This window comes from Macaca thibetana, chromosome 2, assembly GCF_024542745.1.
Source record: "Macaca thibetana thibetana isolate TM-01 chromosome 2, ASM2454274v1, whole genome shotgun sequence".
NCBI classification, from domain to species: Eukaryota; Metazoa; Chordata; class Mammalia; order Primates; family Cercopithecidae; genus Macaca; species Macaca thibetana.
Window position 1 is genome coordinate 53194952 of NC_065579.1, and position 20721 is coordinate 53215672.

Genomic DNA, 20721 nt, shown 5'->3' on the forward strand with positions numbered 1-20721 from the left:
AACCACTGGTGTAAGTCCAAGAGTCCAAAAGCTGAAGAACTTGGAGTCTGATGTTCGAGGTCAGAAGCATCCAGAACAGGAGAAAGCTGAAAGCTGGAAGACTCGGCAAGTCTGCTCGTTCCACCTTCTTCTGCCTGCTTTATCCTAGCTCTGCTGGCAGCTGATTAGATGGTGCCCACACAGATTGAGGGTGGGTCTGCCTCTCCCAGTCCACTGACGCAAATGTTAATCTCCTTTGGCAACACCCACACAGACACACCCAGGAACAATACTTTGCATCCTTCAATCCAATCAAGCTGACCCTTGATTGATATTAGCCATCACACTCCCGATCCTTCACCTAAATAAACCTCAACCAAAAAAACCTCAACAAAACAAACGAAAGCACCATCATTCTTAGCTAAATTTCTTCATTTATTATATTTCTTATTGTCTTCATTGTATCTTGCTTTATACCAGAACTGTGACAGAGGGCAATTAGTTTTAGAGTAAGTGAAGAAAGGTAGGAAGGTTGCTTTAATTTTTCCCAAACTTGGCTTGAGGGAAAATTCACACATCCTTCAAGTTTATGAAACAGGCGACGGATCTTTATTAAACTGGCCAGCAGAAGAAGGTCATCTCCACTCACATATCGGAGGACTGGAATCTCCTCAGGGTTTGGTAGCTTTTCAGCAAAGAGAAAGAGAAGGAAACTCAGAGTCCAGCAGTGAAACTGGGGAGGTGGGAGGAGCTGAGTCATGGCACTTATGTGGGGTTGGATTCCCTGATGACGGTCCACTCTAATTCATCCGTAAGCAGGGGCGGTGGTGTTATTCTAATCTGAGTGAGGAAAGAGTTGAAACGCTGTGGAGACTTGAGAGACCAAATGGAATATGGATACCTTCAAAAGCTTATAATTTATTCATGTAGTTTAACCAGCACCTACTGAGGGGATCACAAAGATGCCTCAGACACAGTCCCTTGCCTGGAAAGTGCCCAGTGGGGGAGGTAGGGTGAGTGCTGGTCTGAAGGCTGGGTGCTCACTGGGAAGGCACTGAGAAGAGCAGTTTTCCTCAGAGAGGGTAGGACTGGGAAAAACGAAAACTCCCTTTCCTGCTCCTAAATGTGCCCCAACCTCCAGGAGGCCATTCCAAATTAGCCTCTCCATTGCTCTTCTTTGGCCTCTGCTCTCCCTACTCCCTCACAGCTTTTGACGATTCAAGGCGGGTGTTGTCTTCCTGCAGCTGCAGAAACTGAATGGATTTGCCAGGACAGTCTTGCCTGAGGTGTTTTCAGTCTGTAGCTTCAAGGCCAGCCTAGGAGGGGCATTTAGCCTCTCTGGGGCAGGTTAAATGCAAGCAGAACTACTACCCTCTGCAAGCTGAGTGACCACTTACCTGCAAAAGATGATACTTACAGTATCATTTCTGTATTTCACTCCTTCTTCCATAGAAAGGAAGAAATGGAGGATGGAAAATGTATGAGATGGACAAACAACAAAGAATAGGTCAGAATCTTTTACCCCAAATATCATACAACGACAGAAAACTTTTTTACAGATTAAGTCAACGATGGCTCTAATAAGAAAGATTTCTTTTTTCCCCCTTTGTTTCCAGCGGGGTTGGAATAAGAACGATTTCATTGGCAGGATAATTTTAAGGAATTCCTGAAAATCAAAAAGCGATGAGACCATGTGTATATAGAGAGAAATGACCACATGAAACCACTAAGCAAAAACACATATACTCTGAGCTCAAACGCAACAGAAATGGGAAGCAGGAGGGGCTCTGAGGTAAACGTTAGGCTGATCAATTGGGAGGTGGGCCCCTCACCTTTTCCTTTATGTTGAGTACTGGTGCCCATGGGCTGAGGCTGGCAGCGGGCACTAGCGCTAGCTTTCTACCCCTTAGCAGCACAAATTGTCTCCACAATTATCTGAAGCAAACTTTAGTAAGCAGAACAGGGAAACAGGAATTCTCAAATCCAAATTGAACGCACGACTGAGAATCACCTAATATTTGACGCCACTAAAGAGAGGCACCAGATTTACCTATCAGCTTATACTCAAGGAAATATACCAACTTATACTCAAGGAAAAAGAATTAGGAGATAGAGAAAGACTTTAGGAAATTTATCCATATTTAAATGGTTAATATTTTCTTAGGGACTTGAGAGAATGTTGTTAAGGAAGAAAAACAACTAGAGGATTTGGAAATTAATTTTATGCATATTATAAAAGATACGTTAATTTTAAACTAACCATTGAAATATAGTGTATTAAAAGACTGAGTCTGTTAGCTGGGCATGGTGGTGCATGCCTGTAGTCCTAGCTACTTGGGAGGCTGAGGCAGTATGACGGCTTGAACCCAGAAGTTTGCAGTTACAGTGAGCTATGGTCACACCACTACACTCCAGCCTGGGTGACAGAGCAAAACCCTGTCTCTAAAAACAAACAAACAAAAAACCTACTGAGTCTATTAGGTTGAGGAAAGCAACAAAATCTAACTATATTTGATTTGAACATGTAACTCAAAACTACATGACAAAGGTTGAAATTCAAAGGATGAAAAAATACCAGACAAATGCTAACAAAGAGAAAGTAAGTGTAAGAATTTAACATCAGATGGAACAGCACTTAAGGTAAAGGCCACTAAAAAGGAAATTAGGAATAACATATGTTGATAATATTACTACTTTTATTGTCAAAATAAAAACAAAACTCTCACTAATACACTAGGGCACAAAACGGGAACAGCTGAAGAGCGAACGAGTGAGGAGAAAGAATGAGCCGGCCTGGGCGAAAGGTACAACTCACAAAGAAGAGAGTCAGCGTCTTTAATTTCCTGATCGCAGAGCTTCAAAATATATACAGCAAAAGCTGATTGAAACACTAAGAACAAGGAAGAAATTCACAATCATTTTGGGAAACTTTCATACATTTCTCAGAAGTAAACCCAATGACATAAAAATAAAAGGATAGAGAGGGAGGTGTGACTAGAACAACTAGACATAGAATTTTGTACCAATAAACTATACAACATTTTGGTTAAATATACATGGAACACTTATATAAAAATTATGCAACCAACCACTAAGAAAATATCAATACATTCTAAACAAGAAGAAAAAAACTGCAGGTCATATTTCCTGACCATTTTGAAAGGAACAAGAAAGGGGTAAATCTTTTGATCTATTTGAAAATTCAGTGACTACTGCATTGAAGTCAAAATAGGTATTCTAAATTATTTAGAAGTGAAAGAAAATGACAGCACTATATATTAAAACTTGTGGCAAATGACCAAAGAGGCACTCAGAGTGCTAGGGAGAAGGTGGGGGTAGGTGTGGCTGGTTTTGATAGATTGCTCAGGAAAGGACTCTGTGCGCAGAAACCTGAAGGAAGTGAGGGAACAGCCACATGCTAAATGGGGGGAAAACATTTTAGGTTGAGGGGATAGCAAATGCAAAGACCCTGTGACAGGAACATGCCTGGTATTTTCAAGGAATAGCAAAAAGGCCAGTATGGCTGGAGTAGTGAATGAGATAAGGTAATAGAGAGAGACTATTCGAAGACAGAGGTCCAGATTGTGTACAGCATTGCAAGCCTTTATAGGGCCTTGGCTTTCACTCAAGTAAAATTAGAAGTCCCCGGATAGTTCTGACCAGACTTATGTTTTCAAAGTATCATTCCAAATATTGTGTTAGAATGAACTTTGGGAAGACCAGAAGCAGGGAGACTTATTAGGAGGCTATTGCAATAATCAAGCAAGAGATGGATCAGGTAAAGAGGCAGACAAGAATGATAGCACTGGAAAATGTGAGAAGTGTGAGATTCTGGAGGTATTTTGGAGGCAGAGTTTACAGATGAGTTGGTACGGGACTGTGAAACAGAGTATTTAGAGTTGTGAAACTACTCCCGAGTTTTTGTCCTGAACAAGTGAAAGAATGTAGTTGCCATTTTCTGAGATGGAGAGGACTGAGGTTGGATCATGTGTTGAAATCAAATTCTGCTGTGTTGTTTTTTCTTTTCTTCCTAACAGGGTCTTGCTCTGTCACCCAGGCTGGAGTGCAGTGGCACAATCACGGCTCATGCAGCCTTGAACCCCCTGTCCTCCACCCCGCCAACCGTGGGCTCAAGCTGTCCTTTCGCCTTAGCCTCCCAAATAGCTGGGACCACAGGCATGTGCCACCATGTCTGGAGAATTTAAAAAACAACTTTCATAGAGATCGGGTCTCATTGTGTTGCCCAAGTTGGTCTCACACTCCTGGGCTCAAGTAATGCTCCCGTCACGGCCTCCTAAAGTGCTGGGATTACAGGCATGAGCCACCATGCCTGGCCTGTGTTAAGTTTTTAATGCCCTCTTAGAAATCCACATGGGTATGTTGAATTGGAATCAGAGACTTGCAAGTCTCGAGTTCATATGAGATCTACCTGAAGATACAAATTAAAGGGCTATTAGCATGCAGATGATATTTAAGGAAGTGAAACTCGAGATAATCTGAGGAGTGAGTATAGAGAAAAGACAACCCAAGGACAAGCTCTGGGTTCCTCCAATATTTAGGAAAAGGGGAGATGAACAGTAATCAGGCCAGAAAAATGAGAAGAAACAGCTTGTGAGGTACAAGGAAAATCAGGGGAGAATAGCCTTGGAAGCAAGGGAAGAAATGATTCCAGGAAGAAGAGATCATCAGTGTTTAATGCCACTGAGAAATCATTAAAGTTCATATAAATTTAATATTTATATTAAATTCAATATTCTTCAAAATGTAGACACAAAAAAATCTTCAATACTTAATAAGTGGGAAACAAAAACAAATAGGAACCCCCTCCAACAATACAATATGTACATCATCTAGATTTTATGTTTTAAAAAAGATGTATAAAATAGGCTGGGTGTGGTGGCTCACGCCTATAATCTCGGCACTTTGGGAGGCCCAGGTGGGCAGATCACCTGAGGTCAGGAGTTTGAGACCAGCTTGGCCAACATGGTGAAACCCTGCCTTCACTAAAAATACAAAATTAGCTGAGTGTGGTGGTGTGCGCCTGTAGCCCCAGCTACTCAGGAGGCTGAGGTACTAGAATCGCTTGAACCTGGGAGGTGGAGATTGCAGTGAGCCAAGATCATGCCACTGCACTCCAGTCTGGGAAACAGAGCGAGATTCCATCTGAAAAATAAAAAAGATGTATAAAATAATTTATAAATACATAGTAAGGAGGAAGGGACACACTAAATTTTGGGTGGTGATTACTTTGGGGAAGAGAGTTAGAATAGAAGAAGAAATGAATGGAATTCTCATTTTTTAAAAAAATTATGTTTATTTCTGTATTGTTTAAATCTTTAAATATAAAAATATATTCACAAGTCACTTGTAATTAAAAAAAAAAAAAAAAAACCTAAAGGGTGATTGTGAGAACAATGAGAAAAGTAAAAAACTTCAATAATGAACTCTTCCTTTTGCATCAAAATGATTCTTTTTTGATTAAAATTAATTTCTAAGTGGGGAGAGGAAGGGAGGTGGGGGAGTGGGGGAAGGAAGTAGGGGGAGAAAGAGAGGGTAGAAAGAAGTATCTTTATATTTTGGGTAAAAATGTATTTACTATGGATGTAATGTAACAAAAGGAGGCGATACTGAAGATTTCTAACCAAGAAAGAAGTTTGTCTGGAGCCTAAAAATTTGACTACAGTTTCCAGACTCACTGAAAGTAACTGGAATAGTGCTTAGCACATTGTAGACCCTCGCTCTGTGTTGCCTGAATCTGCAATCTCCCCTTTGTTTGGTGGTCATGAGATATTCCTTCCTGTGTTGAATATTGAGATTCTATTTCCACATACTTAAAAGTTGAAGGCACCTTTGAAGTTTGGAGTTATGTGTTCCTTTAAAAATCAATGAAACAGGTCTTGCGCGGTGGCGTGCCTGTAGTCCCAGCTACTTGGGAGGCTGAGACAGAAGAACCGTTTGAACCCGGGAGGTGGATGTTGCAGTGAGCCAAGATCCCACCACTGCACTCCAGCCTGGTGACACAGAAAGACTGCATCTCAAAAAAAAAAAAAAAAGAAAGAAAAAAATCGATGAAATGGGCCAGGCGTGGTGGCTCATGCCTGTAATCCCTGCACTTTCAGAGGTTGAGGCAGGCGGATTATCTGAGGTCAGGAGTTCGAGATCAGCCTGGCCAACATGGTGAAACCCCGTCTCTAATAAAAATACAAAAATTAGCCAGGCGTGGTGGCAGGCACCTGTAGTCCCAGCTACTCAGGAGGGTGAGGCAGAAAGAATTGCTTGAACCCAGGAGGCGGGGGTTGCAGTGAGCCGAGATCGCGCCACTGCACTCCAGCCTGGAAGACAGAGTGAGGCTCCATCTCAAAAAAAAAAAGAAAAAAAAAGAAAAAGAAAAAAAAATCAATGGAACAAAGGTCCTTGAAGTTTAAGGGACCTGTTCGAAGTCACACACCATATGTGTTATTTATGTATATAGCTATACATCCATCTCTATTTGTATCCATCTCTACATCTATATTATTTTATTTAGTGCCAAGTACTACCCTTAGTACTTTGCATTCTCATCAAATCTTCACAGTAATCTGTAAGGTCGGAATCACGATTCCATTTTATGGATAAGGAACTGAAGTTCAAGTTCACTCAGTCAAGTGGCAGAGTTAAGGTTTGAAACTACAGAGAATCTGCAACCTGAATTCCATGTTCTTAACCATCATGCATTATGGCTGGTCACTGAGAATGTACTCAGGGCTGTGCCCTGGGAGAGGCACTGGAGTTACAGAAGTCAATCAGATAGAGATTCTTCCTTTCAGGAGATTGCCATCCAGTAGGAAAGGCAGCACTGTTCAGCAAGCACGGGGATGGAGGTAAGTACACAGAAAACCCATAGAAGGATGTGGTTGAGGCTGACTGGGTGAAGGACTTGGAGGTCTGGGAAGTGTCTCCAAGGAAATGGGGCTTATGATTGGTCTTGAACGTGATTCAAACTCAGGTCTCCTGACGCAGCCCAAGCCTTTCTACCATGGCAGGGAGAAAAACAAACACAACATGAAATCTTTAAACAAAACCCCCAAAGCAGCACTACTCAGGCACAGAGCAAACATGCAATAAGTGTTACTTGGATCTGAGTCTGAACTTAAAGGAGTTTCAGAGTAAGAAACAATAAAGCTGCCTCAATTCCATATGAAGCTTTCACTACATGTTTTTCCATTGAATTCCAAAATCCTAGTGGACAGTAGATTATGCACTAGTGTAATCTATCAGTAATAATACTAACAAAAGTTATTTTACTCTTATTATTATTCTAAATGCTTTAAACTGTTTTTAAAAATGTACCTACCTTCACTTTGGTTCCAACACTGATTCTTGCCTGTTGACCCATTGCTAGAAAAGTTATAGAAATCTTGTCTTGTTCTAAGATGCGGACTCCAATATAACGGTTCAAAGCCAGAAAGACAGGTTTAAATGAAACAAAGGGTGAGGAAGTGATGGAATTTGACCAATTCCAAGCCCTTATTCTGTTGCCGGCTTGATCTGAATATTGACCTCCCAATATATTGATGTATACCCTGGGCAGGAAGGAAATGTAAAAATCATAAACAGTAACACTGTAATAAAATACTGGAATTATCCTTGTTACTTGCTAGCCAAGGGGACTAACAGTTTATGCCAGCAATTAGCATGAGTGGTGGAAACTTCAGGTCATCTTAGGAGTGATAATACTATGACTAAATTCTACACTAATTTGAAGTACTGTATCCCATTTGAGTTCATACTGATAAACTAAAATGGGCCCAAAGGATCAACCTGGGATGAAGGAGTCTGGAAGGATGAAGAGGGAGCAGAGAAGGTTTAGTCTGGAGAAAATAAGATACAGAAGAAGAGTAGATTAATCCTGAAAGAGGAGGAAAGACCAATGCTTAGATTTTCACCACACCAAAATAAAGACTTGTGGCTGTAAATTCTGGGGAAGACTGTGTCGACCTCAGTACAAGAGAGCTGTTTTCTGGCAATGCCCAATGAGGAGCTAGGAGTCCTTCCACGAGTCCTGCCGTCATGGCTGAGTGTGGCGGCAGAGGCTCAGGGAACAGCTCTGTGATCACTGCAGTGGAGAAGAGGTCTGTGACAGAGCAAAGGTGGACACCTTAGACCCACTAGGCGACCCTATCTCTTCAGACCATGAATGCCTTACATTTTACAACATCACTTTTAGCCCCTCACCATCTGAGATCTGGCAGTACTAATCGCTGTGCCATTCTATTCAGTTATCTCCTTCTCATACCCTCTTACCATCCCCACCTTGAGGAGAGAGAACAGATATAGTTCTGAGTACTCAGAAAGTTGGCTTAATTTGAGAATGAATTATTTTTTTAAAACTAGATGACTTGGCTATGGGGACCCCTAGCTAACATCTCATGTCCCCAGTATTGATCAGTGGTAGTAATCTAATAACAAAAGCACAAATGAGAAACCGAGGTGATTATCGTATTGTGTCTGGGAAGGGAAGATTTAGTTTTATCTTGAAATCTGGGTGAAAATAATTATCTAGCTAAAATTTTCTGGATAAGTTAGTCCCTTGTTTATTTAGTAAGCATTCTTTGAGTCTACACTATGTACAGATATGCTGCTATGTAGTAGCAAAGATTCAGGATGTGCCCTGAAGGAATGTCAGTCCGGTAAGGGAAATGGACTTACTACACAAGAGGCAGAGATAGGGCTATGAGAGTATCAAGGAGCCATCTCAGGGTGCCTGAGAGTTCAGTTCACGGGGCAATGGCTTCATAAAACCAATCTGGAAGAACCTATGGGTTTCCAGTCTAGAAACCAACGAATATTGGTGACAATTAATATCAATTACCATCAGAGGTAACATAGAATTGCTATAGAATCCTGAAAGATACATAGAAATTTTCCAATATACATGGTGGTAATGAATTGACTACTGCTGTAGACAAAAAACACAAATAGCTCGGTATCCTAACTTTCTCAAGACTAGAAGTATAAACTTCGCCAATTATTGGCAGAAGTTCCTGAGATGAGATTGTTATACCTGTATATAACTTAAAGGAAAAGACCTGTTTCTGAAAAGTTCAAAAAGTTTAAACTGTTCTGAAGTTAGAACCCAAATTTCACTTTGTCAGGCTAAATGAAATCATATGAAGTCACATAATTATACATAGTAGGTTAAATTGGGACCAGGATCTTCATTGCTCCGGATATTTTGTCTGTATGTTATTGTTCTTGCTTGTGGCTATAGGACGCTTACTAGCTAGGAATGTATCTCAAACAATAACAACATAGTGTATCAACTGTCTATTGACAAGTTGTTTACACAGATGAAGCAGAATGGCATAGGCTCTAGAGACTGCCTCAGTTAACATCCCACATCTTTAGAGTTACCATATCATTTATCAAGTTTTTTTCTATGTTGTAATTATATAGTTCATATATTCTTACTACATATAGAAATAATACGATGAGCTTTATTTTTATAGTTGCTTGGGATTTTTCCACTGAGAAGCATATGGAATGGTGTAAACCAAAAATGACCCTGAGTTGAACATTACCATTTAAGACCACTAACTTAAATAAATCTTCTTAAACCCATTCTTATCATTTAAAAAGAAAAAAACAAAATTTCCCAGAACGAAAGCCACAAAATGGCAGCAGCAGGAACCTAGAAGCTTACCAGACATTTCCATTGGGATGATAGCAGGAACTTCTGCCAGAGGAATCCAGCACTGCCAGGATAGCAGGGTTAGTGGGCATATCTTCTTGGACTATACAAGTGAAACCATTTACCTTGTTGGGCACTCGAATGATGGCTAGGTTTCCAGATGGATAGCTGAGATCAGATAAGGTCATATAAATTGTTCTAATGCTCCTTGACTATTCTGGGAACAAATTCAATTTATGAGAGCACTCTGAAATGATAAAGCATTCTGAAAATGGGAGGTACTATATTAATACAAAAAATGTTATGCTTTTTATGTGGATCAGAATATACTGATGGGATGCAAGAATACTCAACAAAAAACTTGCAAATGAACTGTCACAATATAAAAAGGATTATGCACCATGATGAAGTAGGGTTTACCCCAGATATGCAAGTTTGGTTTAACATCTGAAAATAACTTAATATACCATCTTAATAGAATAAAGAGCAAAAAACACATGGTCATCTCAACGACACAGAAAAAGCATTTGACAAGTTTCAACCCTCTTAATAATAAGAAAACTCAATGGATTTCAAATAGAAATGAATGTCCTCAACCTGGTAAAGAGTATCTACAAAAAGCCCACAGCTGGGCTGGGCATGGTGGCTCATGCCTGTAATTCCAGCACTTAGGGAGGCCAAGGCAGGAGGATTGTTGAAGCCCAGGAGTTTGAGACCAGCCTGGGCAATATAGTAAGATCCTGTCTCTACAAAACAATTTATTTTTTCATCTTTAGAATTTTGATATTTTAATTAAAAAAAACCCCACAATTAAAACCATACTTAATGGTGAAAGACTTAGTGCTTTCTTCGTAAGATGAGAAACTAAACAAAAATGTCTACTGTTACTACTTCTATTCAACATTGCACTATAAATAGATGTTCTGGCCGGACGCGGTGGCTCACGCCTGTAATCTCAGCACTTTGGGAGGATGAGGAGGGTGGATCACGAGGTCAGGAGATTGAGATCATCCTGGTGAACATGGTGAAACCCCATCTCTATTAAAATTACAAAATTAGCCAGGCATGGTGGTGTGTGCCTATAGTCCCAGCTACTCAGGAGGCTGAGGCAGGAGAATTGCTTGAACCTGGGAGGTGGAGGTTGCAGTGAGCCAAGATTGTGCCACTGCACTCCAGCCTGGGCGAGAGAGCAAGACTCCATCTCAAAAAAAAAAAAAAAAAAAAAAAAAAAGATGTTCTAGCCATGGAAGTTTGGGAGGAAAAAAAAGGAAATGAAAAGCATCCAGATTGGAAAGGGAAGTAAAACTGTACCTATTAGCAGATGACATGTTCTTGTATATAGAAAATCCTAAGGAATTCATAAGATAATGTATTAAAACCAGTAAATGAGTTTAGCAGGGTTGTAAGCTACAAGATCAATATACAAAAACAAATTGTATTTCTATACACTAGCAGTGGATATTCTAAAAATGAGATTAAGAAGGCAATTCTATTTTCAATAGCATCAAAAGTAATAAAATATACTGAGGATAATTCACTAACTGTTAATACTCATTTCCATATCCAGGCTCATTAGAAGTCCAGAAATAAACACAAGATTGATTCTAAATCATTTTGCAGATCAGTTACAGCCTTCAAGAAAGCTAAGAGGAATAAAGTCAGGGCATGAAATGATTAATAACAAAAGTTGGAAAACCATATATTTTTATATGGTTTTTATACAGACACAGCCTGTAGTCCCAGCTGCTGGAGAGACTGAGGTGGGAGGGTCACTTGAGCCCAGGAGTTTGAGGCCAGCCTAGGCAACATAGCAGGGCTCTGTCTCTAAAAACTTTAAAAAAATTTTTAGGCCAGGTAAATTATTTAAAATTTATTGATGTAATGAAAACAAAACCTACACACTCTCATAGGGTCTAGGGAACTAAACCTTCATTATGCTTCCTATGCTGTGAAAGTCATTTTTCTGGCTTATTATTGGGGTTTAAGTAAACACTTCGGAAACGATAACTAAAAATGACTTTCTTCTACAAGGGGAGGCTCTCAGTTCATGAAAAGGCCGCCTCATTTTTTTGCTTTTTGTTTTTACTTTCCTCAGATATTATGAGGATCTGAACAGCTCAGAAAGTGTAAATATTAAATGAATGACCTGGCCGTCAGGCAGAAAGTCCAAGCGATCAACAACTTGGTGTTCTATGAAATAGATACTGAATTTTGGTATTAAAAATTTTCTGCTGCTCATGGGTGTGTAAACTAGTATACATTTTCTGGGATGGAGGGATGGCAAAATCTATCAAAGCTTTAAAATATCCAAATTATTCATCTAGAATTTCTACCCCTATATGTTTGTTTGTTTATATAGTTATTTATTTATTTAATTTTTTGAGATAGGGTCTTGCTGTGTTGCCCAGGTTGGAGTGCAGTGGCACGATCACAGCTCACTGCAGCCTCAACCTCTCTGGCTCAGACAATCCTCCCACCTCAGCCTTCCAGGTAGCTGGAACTACAGGTGCGCACCATGACACCTGGCTCATTTTTGTATTGTTTTTGTAGACACAGGCTTTCCCATGTTGCCCAGGCTGATCTCAAACTGCTGAGCTCAAGCGATCTGCCCACTGTGGCCTCTCAAAGGGCTGGGATTATAGGCATGGGTCACCATGCCCAGCCTCAACCCCTAGGTATATAATTCAAGAAAGTAAGTGGTGACTATGCCACAAAGTATGCACAAAGCTGTTTATTTAGCTGTTGTGTATAATAGCAAAAATTGTGAAACCACCTTTGTTCAGTAATAGCGGATAGGTTAAATGAATTGTAGTACATCTATATAATAAAGTACTATGTGGTTATAAAATGGTGTTGCTACCTGTTTTTTGGGGAAAAATAGTGTTGTACCTTTATATTTATTGCATTATCATATATTTATAACATTATTGTATAATTTCATTATGTAAAGGAGTCAGTTAGAAAATATGAATAAACAGTTAAAGAATCAATTTATATATATACATGCTCATAGATAGAGAAAATATTTTTTAAAACCCCATGGGCCAGGTGTGGTGGCTCACGCCTGTAATCCCAGCACTTTTGGAGGCCAAGGCGAGCAGATCACATGAAGTCAAGAGTTCAAGACCAGCCTGGGGAACATAGTGAAACCCTGTCTCTACTAAAAATATAAAAGTTAGCTGGGCATGGCAGCATGTGCCTGTAATCCCAGCTACTCGGGAGGCTGAGGCAGGAAAATTGCTTGAACCTAGGAGGTGAAGGTTGCAGTGAGCCAAGATCCCACTACTGCACTATAGCCTGGGTGAGACTATGTCTCAAAAAACACACAAACAAAAACCACATATTTTTATGTTTATTCATTTATTTTTCTCTTTTTTTTTTTTTTAACTGCTCTTTGCAGAGCAGAGCTACCCCATAGGAAGTGCATTCAGAATAGCCAAAAAAAAAAAAGAAAAAACAAAAACCATTTATTTTTAAATGCTGGCTAGACACAGTGGCTCACACCTGCAATCCCAGCCATTTAGGAGACTGAGGCGGGAGGATTGCTTGCACCCAGGAGTTCAAGACCAGCCTGGGCAACATAGAGAGATCCCCATCTCTACCAAAAATTAAAAAAATTAGCCAGGTGTAGTGGTGCATGTCTGCGGTCGCAGCTACTTAGGATGCTGAGGTGGGGGGACTGCTTGAGCCCAGGAGGTTGAGGTTGCAGAGGGTCATAATTGTGCCACTGTACTCTAACCTGGGCCTTACAGTGAGACCCTGTCTTAAAAAAACAATAGTAATAAAATGCTATCAGCTTTTCTCTAGGTGGTAGAATTTGAGGGTAGTATTTCCCTTCCTTCCTTCCTTCCTTCCTTCCTTCCTCATTTTCTTCCTTCCTTCCTTTCTTCCTTCCTTCCTTCATTTCCTTCCTTATTTCCTTCCTTCCTTATTTCCTTCGTTTCTTATTTCCTTCCTTCCTTATTTCCTTCCTTCCTTCCTTCCTTCCTTCCTTCCTTCCTTCCTTCCTTCCTTCCTTCCTTCCTCCCTTCCTTCCTTCTTTCCTCCCTCCCTCCCTCCCTCTTTCTCTTTCTCTCTCTTTCTCTCTTTCCTCTCTCTTTCTGTCTTTCTTTCTTGGTCTTGCTCTGTCATTTAGGCTGGAGTGCAGTGGCATGATCATGGCTCACTCAGCCTTGACTCCCCGGGCTCAAGCAATCCTTTCACCTCAGCCTCCTGAGTAGCTGGGACTTCAGGTGTGTACCACCACATCTGGCTAATTTTCTTATTTTTTGTAGAGATGGGAACTCACTATGCTGCTTAGGCTGATTTCAAACTCCTGGGCTCAAGTAACCCTCCTGCCTCAGCCTCCCAAAGTGCTGGGATTATAAGCATAAGCCACCATGCTCAGCCAATATAGTTTCTTTATAGTTTCCTTTTATCTTTCTATTTATTTGTCTTTTTAATTAAAATTTCTATTTTTCAATTACGCTGGATCTTTATCTTTTTCTGTGTTTTTGTTTTTGTTTTTCTGAGACAGGGTCCCACTTTATTGCCCATGGTGGAGTGCAGTGGCACAATCTCAGTTCACTGCAGGCTCTACCTCCTGAGCCCAGGTGATCCTCCTACTTCAGGCTCCCGAGTAGCTGAGACTACAGGCATGTGCCACCACACCCAGCTAACATTTTGTGGAGACGGAGTTTTGCCATGTTGCCCAGGCTGGTCTCAACCTCCTGAGCTCAAGTGATCTGCCCGCCTCGGCCTCCCACCGTGCTGGCATTAGAGGCGTGAGCTGCTGCGCCCGGCCATGTATTTCCTTCCTTTACCTTTCTCTTTTTTGAAGTAATAAAGCTAATAAAAATAACTTGTTGAAAGAGGATACAATATTTGTGTTGTCCCATCTGGAAATGAAGTTAGAAACTTGCTCCCATGTTTGTAATGCTTCTCCAAGAGCTCATTCCTGACAACCTGTACACCACAGAAAAGAAAAGACACTTAATTATTTTGGACATAAAGTCGCAAGTACGACAACAATGGACATCAGCTGGTTACTAGACAGTCATACAAACCATTTATTAATTTAAATTTTGGCCCTGCTTCAACAACAGGAGACAACCCTTAGCAATTATTAACAGATTGTCCCTAACCCTTGCAAGTATAACTTGATAAAAATCCTTCTGGTAGAAATCTGACATTACATATTGATTTTAATTTTTTTTTTTTAATAAATGTTACTACAAGAACAAAAGCAGATAAAAACCAGCCCCTGCACAATGTGCAGTGCCATTGCTATCATAAATCAGATATTCATGTATGCATGAGTCTGTTTCTGGACTCTATTATGCATATGGATTTCCTTGTTTATCCTGCCCCAATACTATACTGGCTTAATTACTATATCTTGTAATAGATCTTAATAGCTAGTAGAACACATCCTCCTCTCCTCAGCCTCTTCTTCTTCAAGAGTGTTGTGGTTACTCTAGGTTCTTTATATTTCCACATACATTTTAGAATCAACTTGACAAGACTTCCCTTCCCCCAATACACACACATAGGCAATCTTGTTAGAATCTGAGATTATATTGGATCTATAGATCACTCTGGAAAGAATGATCAAAGAGTGTCATCTCTAAAAAGGAAGAGGTAGGCTAAAATATCTCATTATGAATATGGTTTTCTTTATTTCTCCTTTTGCTTCTGTGAAATTTTGCTTCACATATTTTTGAGGCTGTGCTAATATGGACAATATATTTTGTAATGCTATATCTTACTGGTGGATTGAAATTTTGTCAATTAAAAAGTGATCATCTTTATCTTTATCTTATAAAGTGATCCTCTTATCTTTACCTTACACTTTCTTTTTTTTTTTTGAGACAGAGTCTTGCTCTGTTGCCCAGGCTGGTGTGCAGTGGTAAGATCTCGACTCACTGCAACCTCCACCTCCTGGGTTCAAGTGATTTTCCTGCCTCAGCCTCCTAAGTAGCTGGGATTACAGGCATGTGCCACCATGCCTGGCTAATCTTTGTATTTTTAGTAGAGATGGGGTTTCACCATGTTGGCCAGGCTAGTCTCAAACTCCCTACCTCAGGTGGTCTGCCTGCTTTGGTCTCCTAGAGAGCTGGGATTACAGGTGTGAGCCACTGCACCTGACCTATCTTACACTTTCTTGAAATACATTTTAACTGGGTATAGAATTCTAGATTGCCATTGTTTTCTTTCACCACACTGAAGACATTCCATTGCCTTTGAGCCTCTATTGTTGCTGTTGGGAGGTTATCTGCCAGTCTGTTTTCTTTTAAATGTAACCTGAACTTTTTTTCCTCTGTTACTTCTAAGAATTCTTTCTTTCCTTTTTTTTTTTTTTTTTTTTTTTTTTTTTGTTTTCGGTCTTTAGTTTTCTGCAGTTTCACTATAATATGTCTAGAATTTTTTTTTCTCATACTGCTTGAGATCACTGGGATTCTTAAACCTGTCAATGGGTCTCTTTTATCAGTTTTGAAAAATTATCATCCATTATCTTTAAAATATTAGCTTTGCCTGATTATCTTTTTTTCTCTCTTTCTGGGATTTTGAATAAATGCATGTTAGACTTCTCATTTTATTTTTGTACCATACACTCTGTCTTGTGTTTCTTGCCCTTTTTTTTTAATCCCCATAATGAATTTTGATATTTTTTCTTTTCAACCTTTCTTCCTGGGCATTGGTTCTTTCTTTAGTAGAGTCTAACCTGCTTTCAGCTCTCATCTTTCAAGTTTTTAATTTCGATTGTTGTATTTTTCATTTCAGTTGTTGCAGTTTTCATTTTCATTTCAGTTCATTTTTTTCCATTTCAAATTTGCTACATCAGTTTATAGTTTTCTCTTCCCTTCATATATCTTCAAGCTGATCTCTTATTTTCATGATCACAGTTAGACTTCCTCATTTTCCAAAGTCTTTTCAGGTCTCTTCTTATTGATTATTATTCCTCTGGATTTTTAGTTGTATTGTTAAGTTTTCTTGTGTTCTTGGTTATTTTTCACTGTATGCTGGTAACTGAACTTGAAAAATAATTTGTAGGTGTGATTTGAAGGTTGAATTAGTGACCTTCCTCCAAAGATAGTTTGGATTTACTTCTGCCAGGCACCTGGGTTTACTGACACCCCTTACATTCTTTTTGTTTGTTTGTTTTGAGATGGGTCTTGCTCTGTCACCCAGGCTGGAATGCATGATCATAGCTCACTGCTGTCTCAAACTCCTCAGCTCAGGTGATTCTCCTGCCTCAACCTCCCAAGTAGGTGGGCCTACAGGCATGTGCTGCCATGCCCAGCTAATTAATTTAAAATTTTTTTTTTTTTTTTTTTTTTTTTTTTTTGAGATGGAGTCCTGCTCCGTTGCCCAGGCTGGAGTACAATGGTGCGATCTTGGCTCAGTGCAACCTCTGCCTCCCAGGTTTAAGCAATTCTCTGCCTCAGCCTCCCGAGTAGCTGGGATTACAGGTGCCCACCACCTTGCCCAGCTAATTTTTGTATTTTAGTAGAGATGAAGTTTCACCATGTTGCCCAGGCTGGTCTCGAACTCCTGAGCTCAGGCAGTCCACCCACCTTGGTCTCCCAAAGTGCTAGGATTACAGGCATGAGCCAACACACCCAGCCAAGAAAATTTTTTTAGAGATGGGATTTTGCTATGTTGCTCAGGCTAGTTTCAAACTCCTGGCCTCAAGTGATCCTCCCACCTTAGCCTCCTAAGTAGCTGGGATTACAGGTGCAAGCCAGTTTGCCTGGTTCACCCCTTAAATTCTATGTCTCCCAAGATAAACAAACCAGGTCTCAGTAATTTAATTCTGAGAAGTCTATTCTGAGGGACTATACTTACATAGAAATGTACTTACATACAAGGATATTTAAAGAAATGGCATTTATATAGCAAAAAATTGTTATGAATCAGTATGTCCAAGAACAGAAAAATGGGTTAAACTACATGATAAGTTATATAGCTATTAAAATAATATTAATGTAAGCTATATATTATGAATTTTTTTTTTTTTTTAGACAGGGTCTTGCTCTGTTACCCAGGCTGGAGTGCAGTGGCACAAACTTGGTTCACTGCAACCTCTGCCCCTAGGCTCAAGGGATCCTCCTGCCTCAGCCCACCAAGTAGCTGGGACTACAGGTGCATGTCAACATGCACAGCTAATTTTTCTATATTTTGTAGAGATGGGGTTTTGTCTTGTTGTCCAGGCTGGTCTTGAACCTCTGGATTCCAGCAATCTGCCTGCTTTGGCTTCCCAAAGTGCTGGGATTAAAGGTGTGAGCCAATGTACCTGGTCTTGGAAAATTTGTTTTTATAATTAAGTTAAAAAAAGAGATATAAGTATGTTAACAAAAACCCATGCAAGGAAAACCATCTAGAACAGTGCTAATATAACTTTTGATTACAAGAAAAATGTTCTGTATCATCACTGCAGTACAGTAGCCACTAGTTACATGTAGCTACCTAAGACTTGTGGAATGGCTAGTGTGACTGAGAAATTACATTCTTAATTTAATTTAATTTAAATCTAAATAGCCAAATGTAGTATTGCTACCATATTGGGCAGTGCAAGTCTAGAAAATATTGAAATATTAATGTTTTGGGAGAAGTGATTGAGACTTTTGGTAATTTTCTTCCCTTCCTTTTAATTTTCTAAGGGTTCCAAATGTTCTCTAATATGCAACTCTTACATTTTAAAGTAAAAAGGCTTTAACCCAAACATAAGACATTGTTATAAAGTCTAGTAGAAGTTAAAAGGCCAAGTCTGTACCAATTCTTTTTGACAAGTAGTTAAATGCATCATGTAGCCAAGCTTCATGAACGATTATATAATTTTAGGTCAAACTGTTTTTTTTAAATACCAAGTAAAAAAATTACAAGTTCATTACCTTTCCACATGCTATCCGAGAATCACAACAAATGATGGACATGTTACTGTTTCTCAGTTGAAAATCAAATACAATGTCATCAATTGTCTGTTTTTCTGGAATATCCACAGAAAGTTGATAAGAAATTGTTTTTAAGCGCTTTGAATCTAGTGGGAAAAGAATCACATAGAAATACATATATGTTTTAAATTTTCTAAAGCCTCTTTTCTAAAATGAAATTTCAAACTCCAGTATAAACACACTGATTCATAAGAAATTTTTATATTCAAATTTTTCATCATCTTTAAAAATTTTACTATTCCCCTTTGTCAAAAAATGAGAACATTCCTTCGTTAAAAGAAGAAAAATGAGACCGGGTGCAGTGGCTCACACCTGTAATCCCAGAACTTTGGGAGGTTGAGGCGGGTGGATTACTTGAGGTAAGGAGTTTGAGACCAGTCTGGCCAATATGGTGAAACCCCATCTCTACCAAAAATACATACATTAACCAGGTGTGGTGGCGTGTGCCTGTAATCCCAGCTGCTTGTGAGGCTGAGGCAGGAAAATTGCTTGAACCGGGAGGCAGAGGTTGCAGTGAGCCAAGATCGTGCCACTGCACTCCAGCCTGGGTGACAGAGCGAGACTGTCTCAAACAAAACAAAAGAAAACAAAACAAAACCAGAAAGAAATTTAAAAAATGACAATTTTCATTAAGTGGAACTTTCTGGCCTTAGTTCTAGTAGAACTGACATTCTAACAGTTGGCTATCAGGAAACTTTATATGAGGGATTTAGTTACAAAAATAAATAAAAATGTATCCTCTCTAAGTATCTTTTTTTTTTTTTTTGGCAGTTCAACTTTTATTTTTATTCATTTTTATTTTATTATTTTAATAGGTTTTTGGGAACAGGTGGTGTTTGGTTACATGAATAAGTTCTTTAGTGGCGATTTCTGAGATTTAGGTGCACTTACCACCTGAGCAGTGATGTAAAGTCTTTTAACCCCCACACCCTCCCACCTTTTCCCCCTGAATCCCTAAAGTCCACTGTATCATTCTTATGCCTTTGTGTCCTCATAGCTTAGCTCCCATCTAAGTATCTTTTCAGTAGCTCTGGGTGGTAGAGGAGGAGCCTGATGCCCAGAAAGATTAAATCATTTACCCCGAATCAGACAGCCTGTAAGGAGAAAAGCAAGGAAATAAATCCAGGACTTCTGATTCTAAACGCAGTGTTTCTTCAACTGTACCAGAACTACAGTGATACTAGCGAGCCGACTTCTACAACAACTAATATATGAAGAAAATAAGCCAACTGTTCTGTTTTTTTTTTTTTTTTTTTTTTTTTTTTTTTGAGACAAGAGTTTCACTCTTGTTGCCCAGGCTGGAGTGCAATGGCACAATCCCAGCTCACTGTAACCTCCGTCTTCCAGGTTCAAGTGATTCTCCTGCCTCAGTCTCCTGAGTAGCTGGGATTGCAGGTGCCTGCCACTATGCCAGCTAACTTTTGTATTTTTAGTAGAGATGGGGGTTTCACTATGTTGGTTGGCGAGGCCAGTCTCAAACTCCTGACCTCAGGCGATCCACCTGCCTCGGTTTCCCAAAGTGCTGGGATTACAGGCATGAGCCACCGCGCCCAGCCAAGTTGACTTATTTTTGACAGATTTTCCATACCCAAGCTTGAAAACAAAATGGAAAGTATGCTTAATAAAATATGAGGCAATGAACCTGAAAGCTCTTTGTAGTTATCTGTAAAATGCTCTATAGGTGTTGCTAATTTATTTCAATGAATAATAACAATGAGATGAAGACTGAAAATTCCAAAAACCAGATGGCTGGAAACACTAGCTTTTCTGAGCCATTTTGACGGATGCAGGCTATATTGTACTTAGAAATAAAAAATTTTCAATACTACTACTTATTATTATTTTTTATAGAGACGGGATCTCACTATTTTACCCAGACTGGTCTCGAACTTCTGGGCTCAAGTGATTCTCCCACTTTGGCTTCCCAAAGTGTTGGGATTACAGGTGTGCGTCACTGCACCTGGCCAATACTATTTTTAAAATACACCCATTTCATCTTTTGGTTAAACATCTGAGCTTTCTGATGTTGTACAGCAGGTCTATGAGATCAGCACTGATGAACTCACCATCTTCAGAGAAATGAGTCTGTTCCCTTGATATTATTGCAAAATGTCTGGCCATTCGTTGCTCCTGTTTCCT

General features: G+C 39.6%; 1 protein-coding gene across 2 annotated transcripts in view; it reads right to left on the reverse strand.

Moving 5' to 3' along the window:
• Positions 1-393: 393 nt before the first annotated feature.
• The window catches only part of ERICH6 (glutamate rich 6), a 46131-nt gene continuing 25803 nt past the window's right edge, over positions 394-20721 (reverse strand). For both annotated transcript variants that reach the window (XM_050779773.1, XM_050779772.1), the window contains 6 exons: positions 20649-20719; positions 18523-18668; positions 14508-14593; positions 9662-9817; positions 7313-7541; positions 394-664 (listed from right to left, as the gene is read on the reverse strand). In XM_050779773.1, coding sequence (XP_050635730.1) covers positions 401-664; positions 7313-7541; positions 9662-9817; positions 14508-14593; positions 18523-18668; positions 20649-20719 — 952 coding nt within the window. In that variant the 3' untranslated portion in view covers positions 394-400. The remainder of the gene's footprint in view (positions 665-7312; positions 7542-9661; positions 9818-14507; positions 14594-18522; positions 18669-20648; positions 20720-20721) is intronic.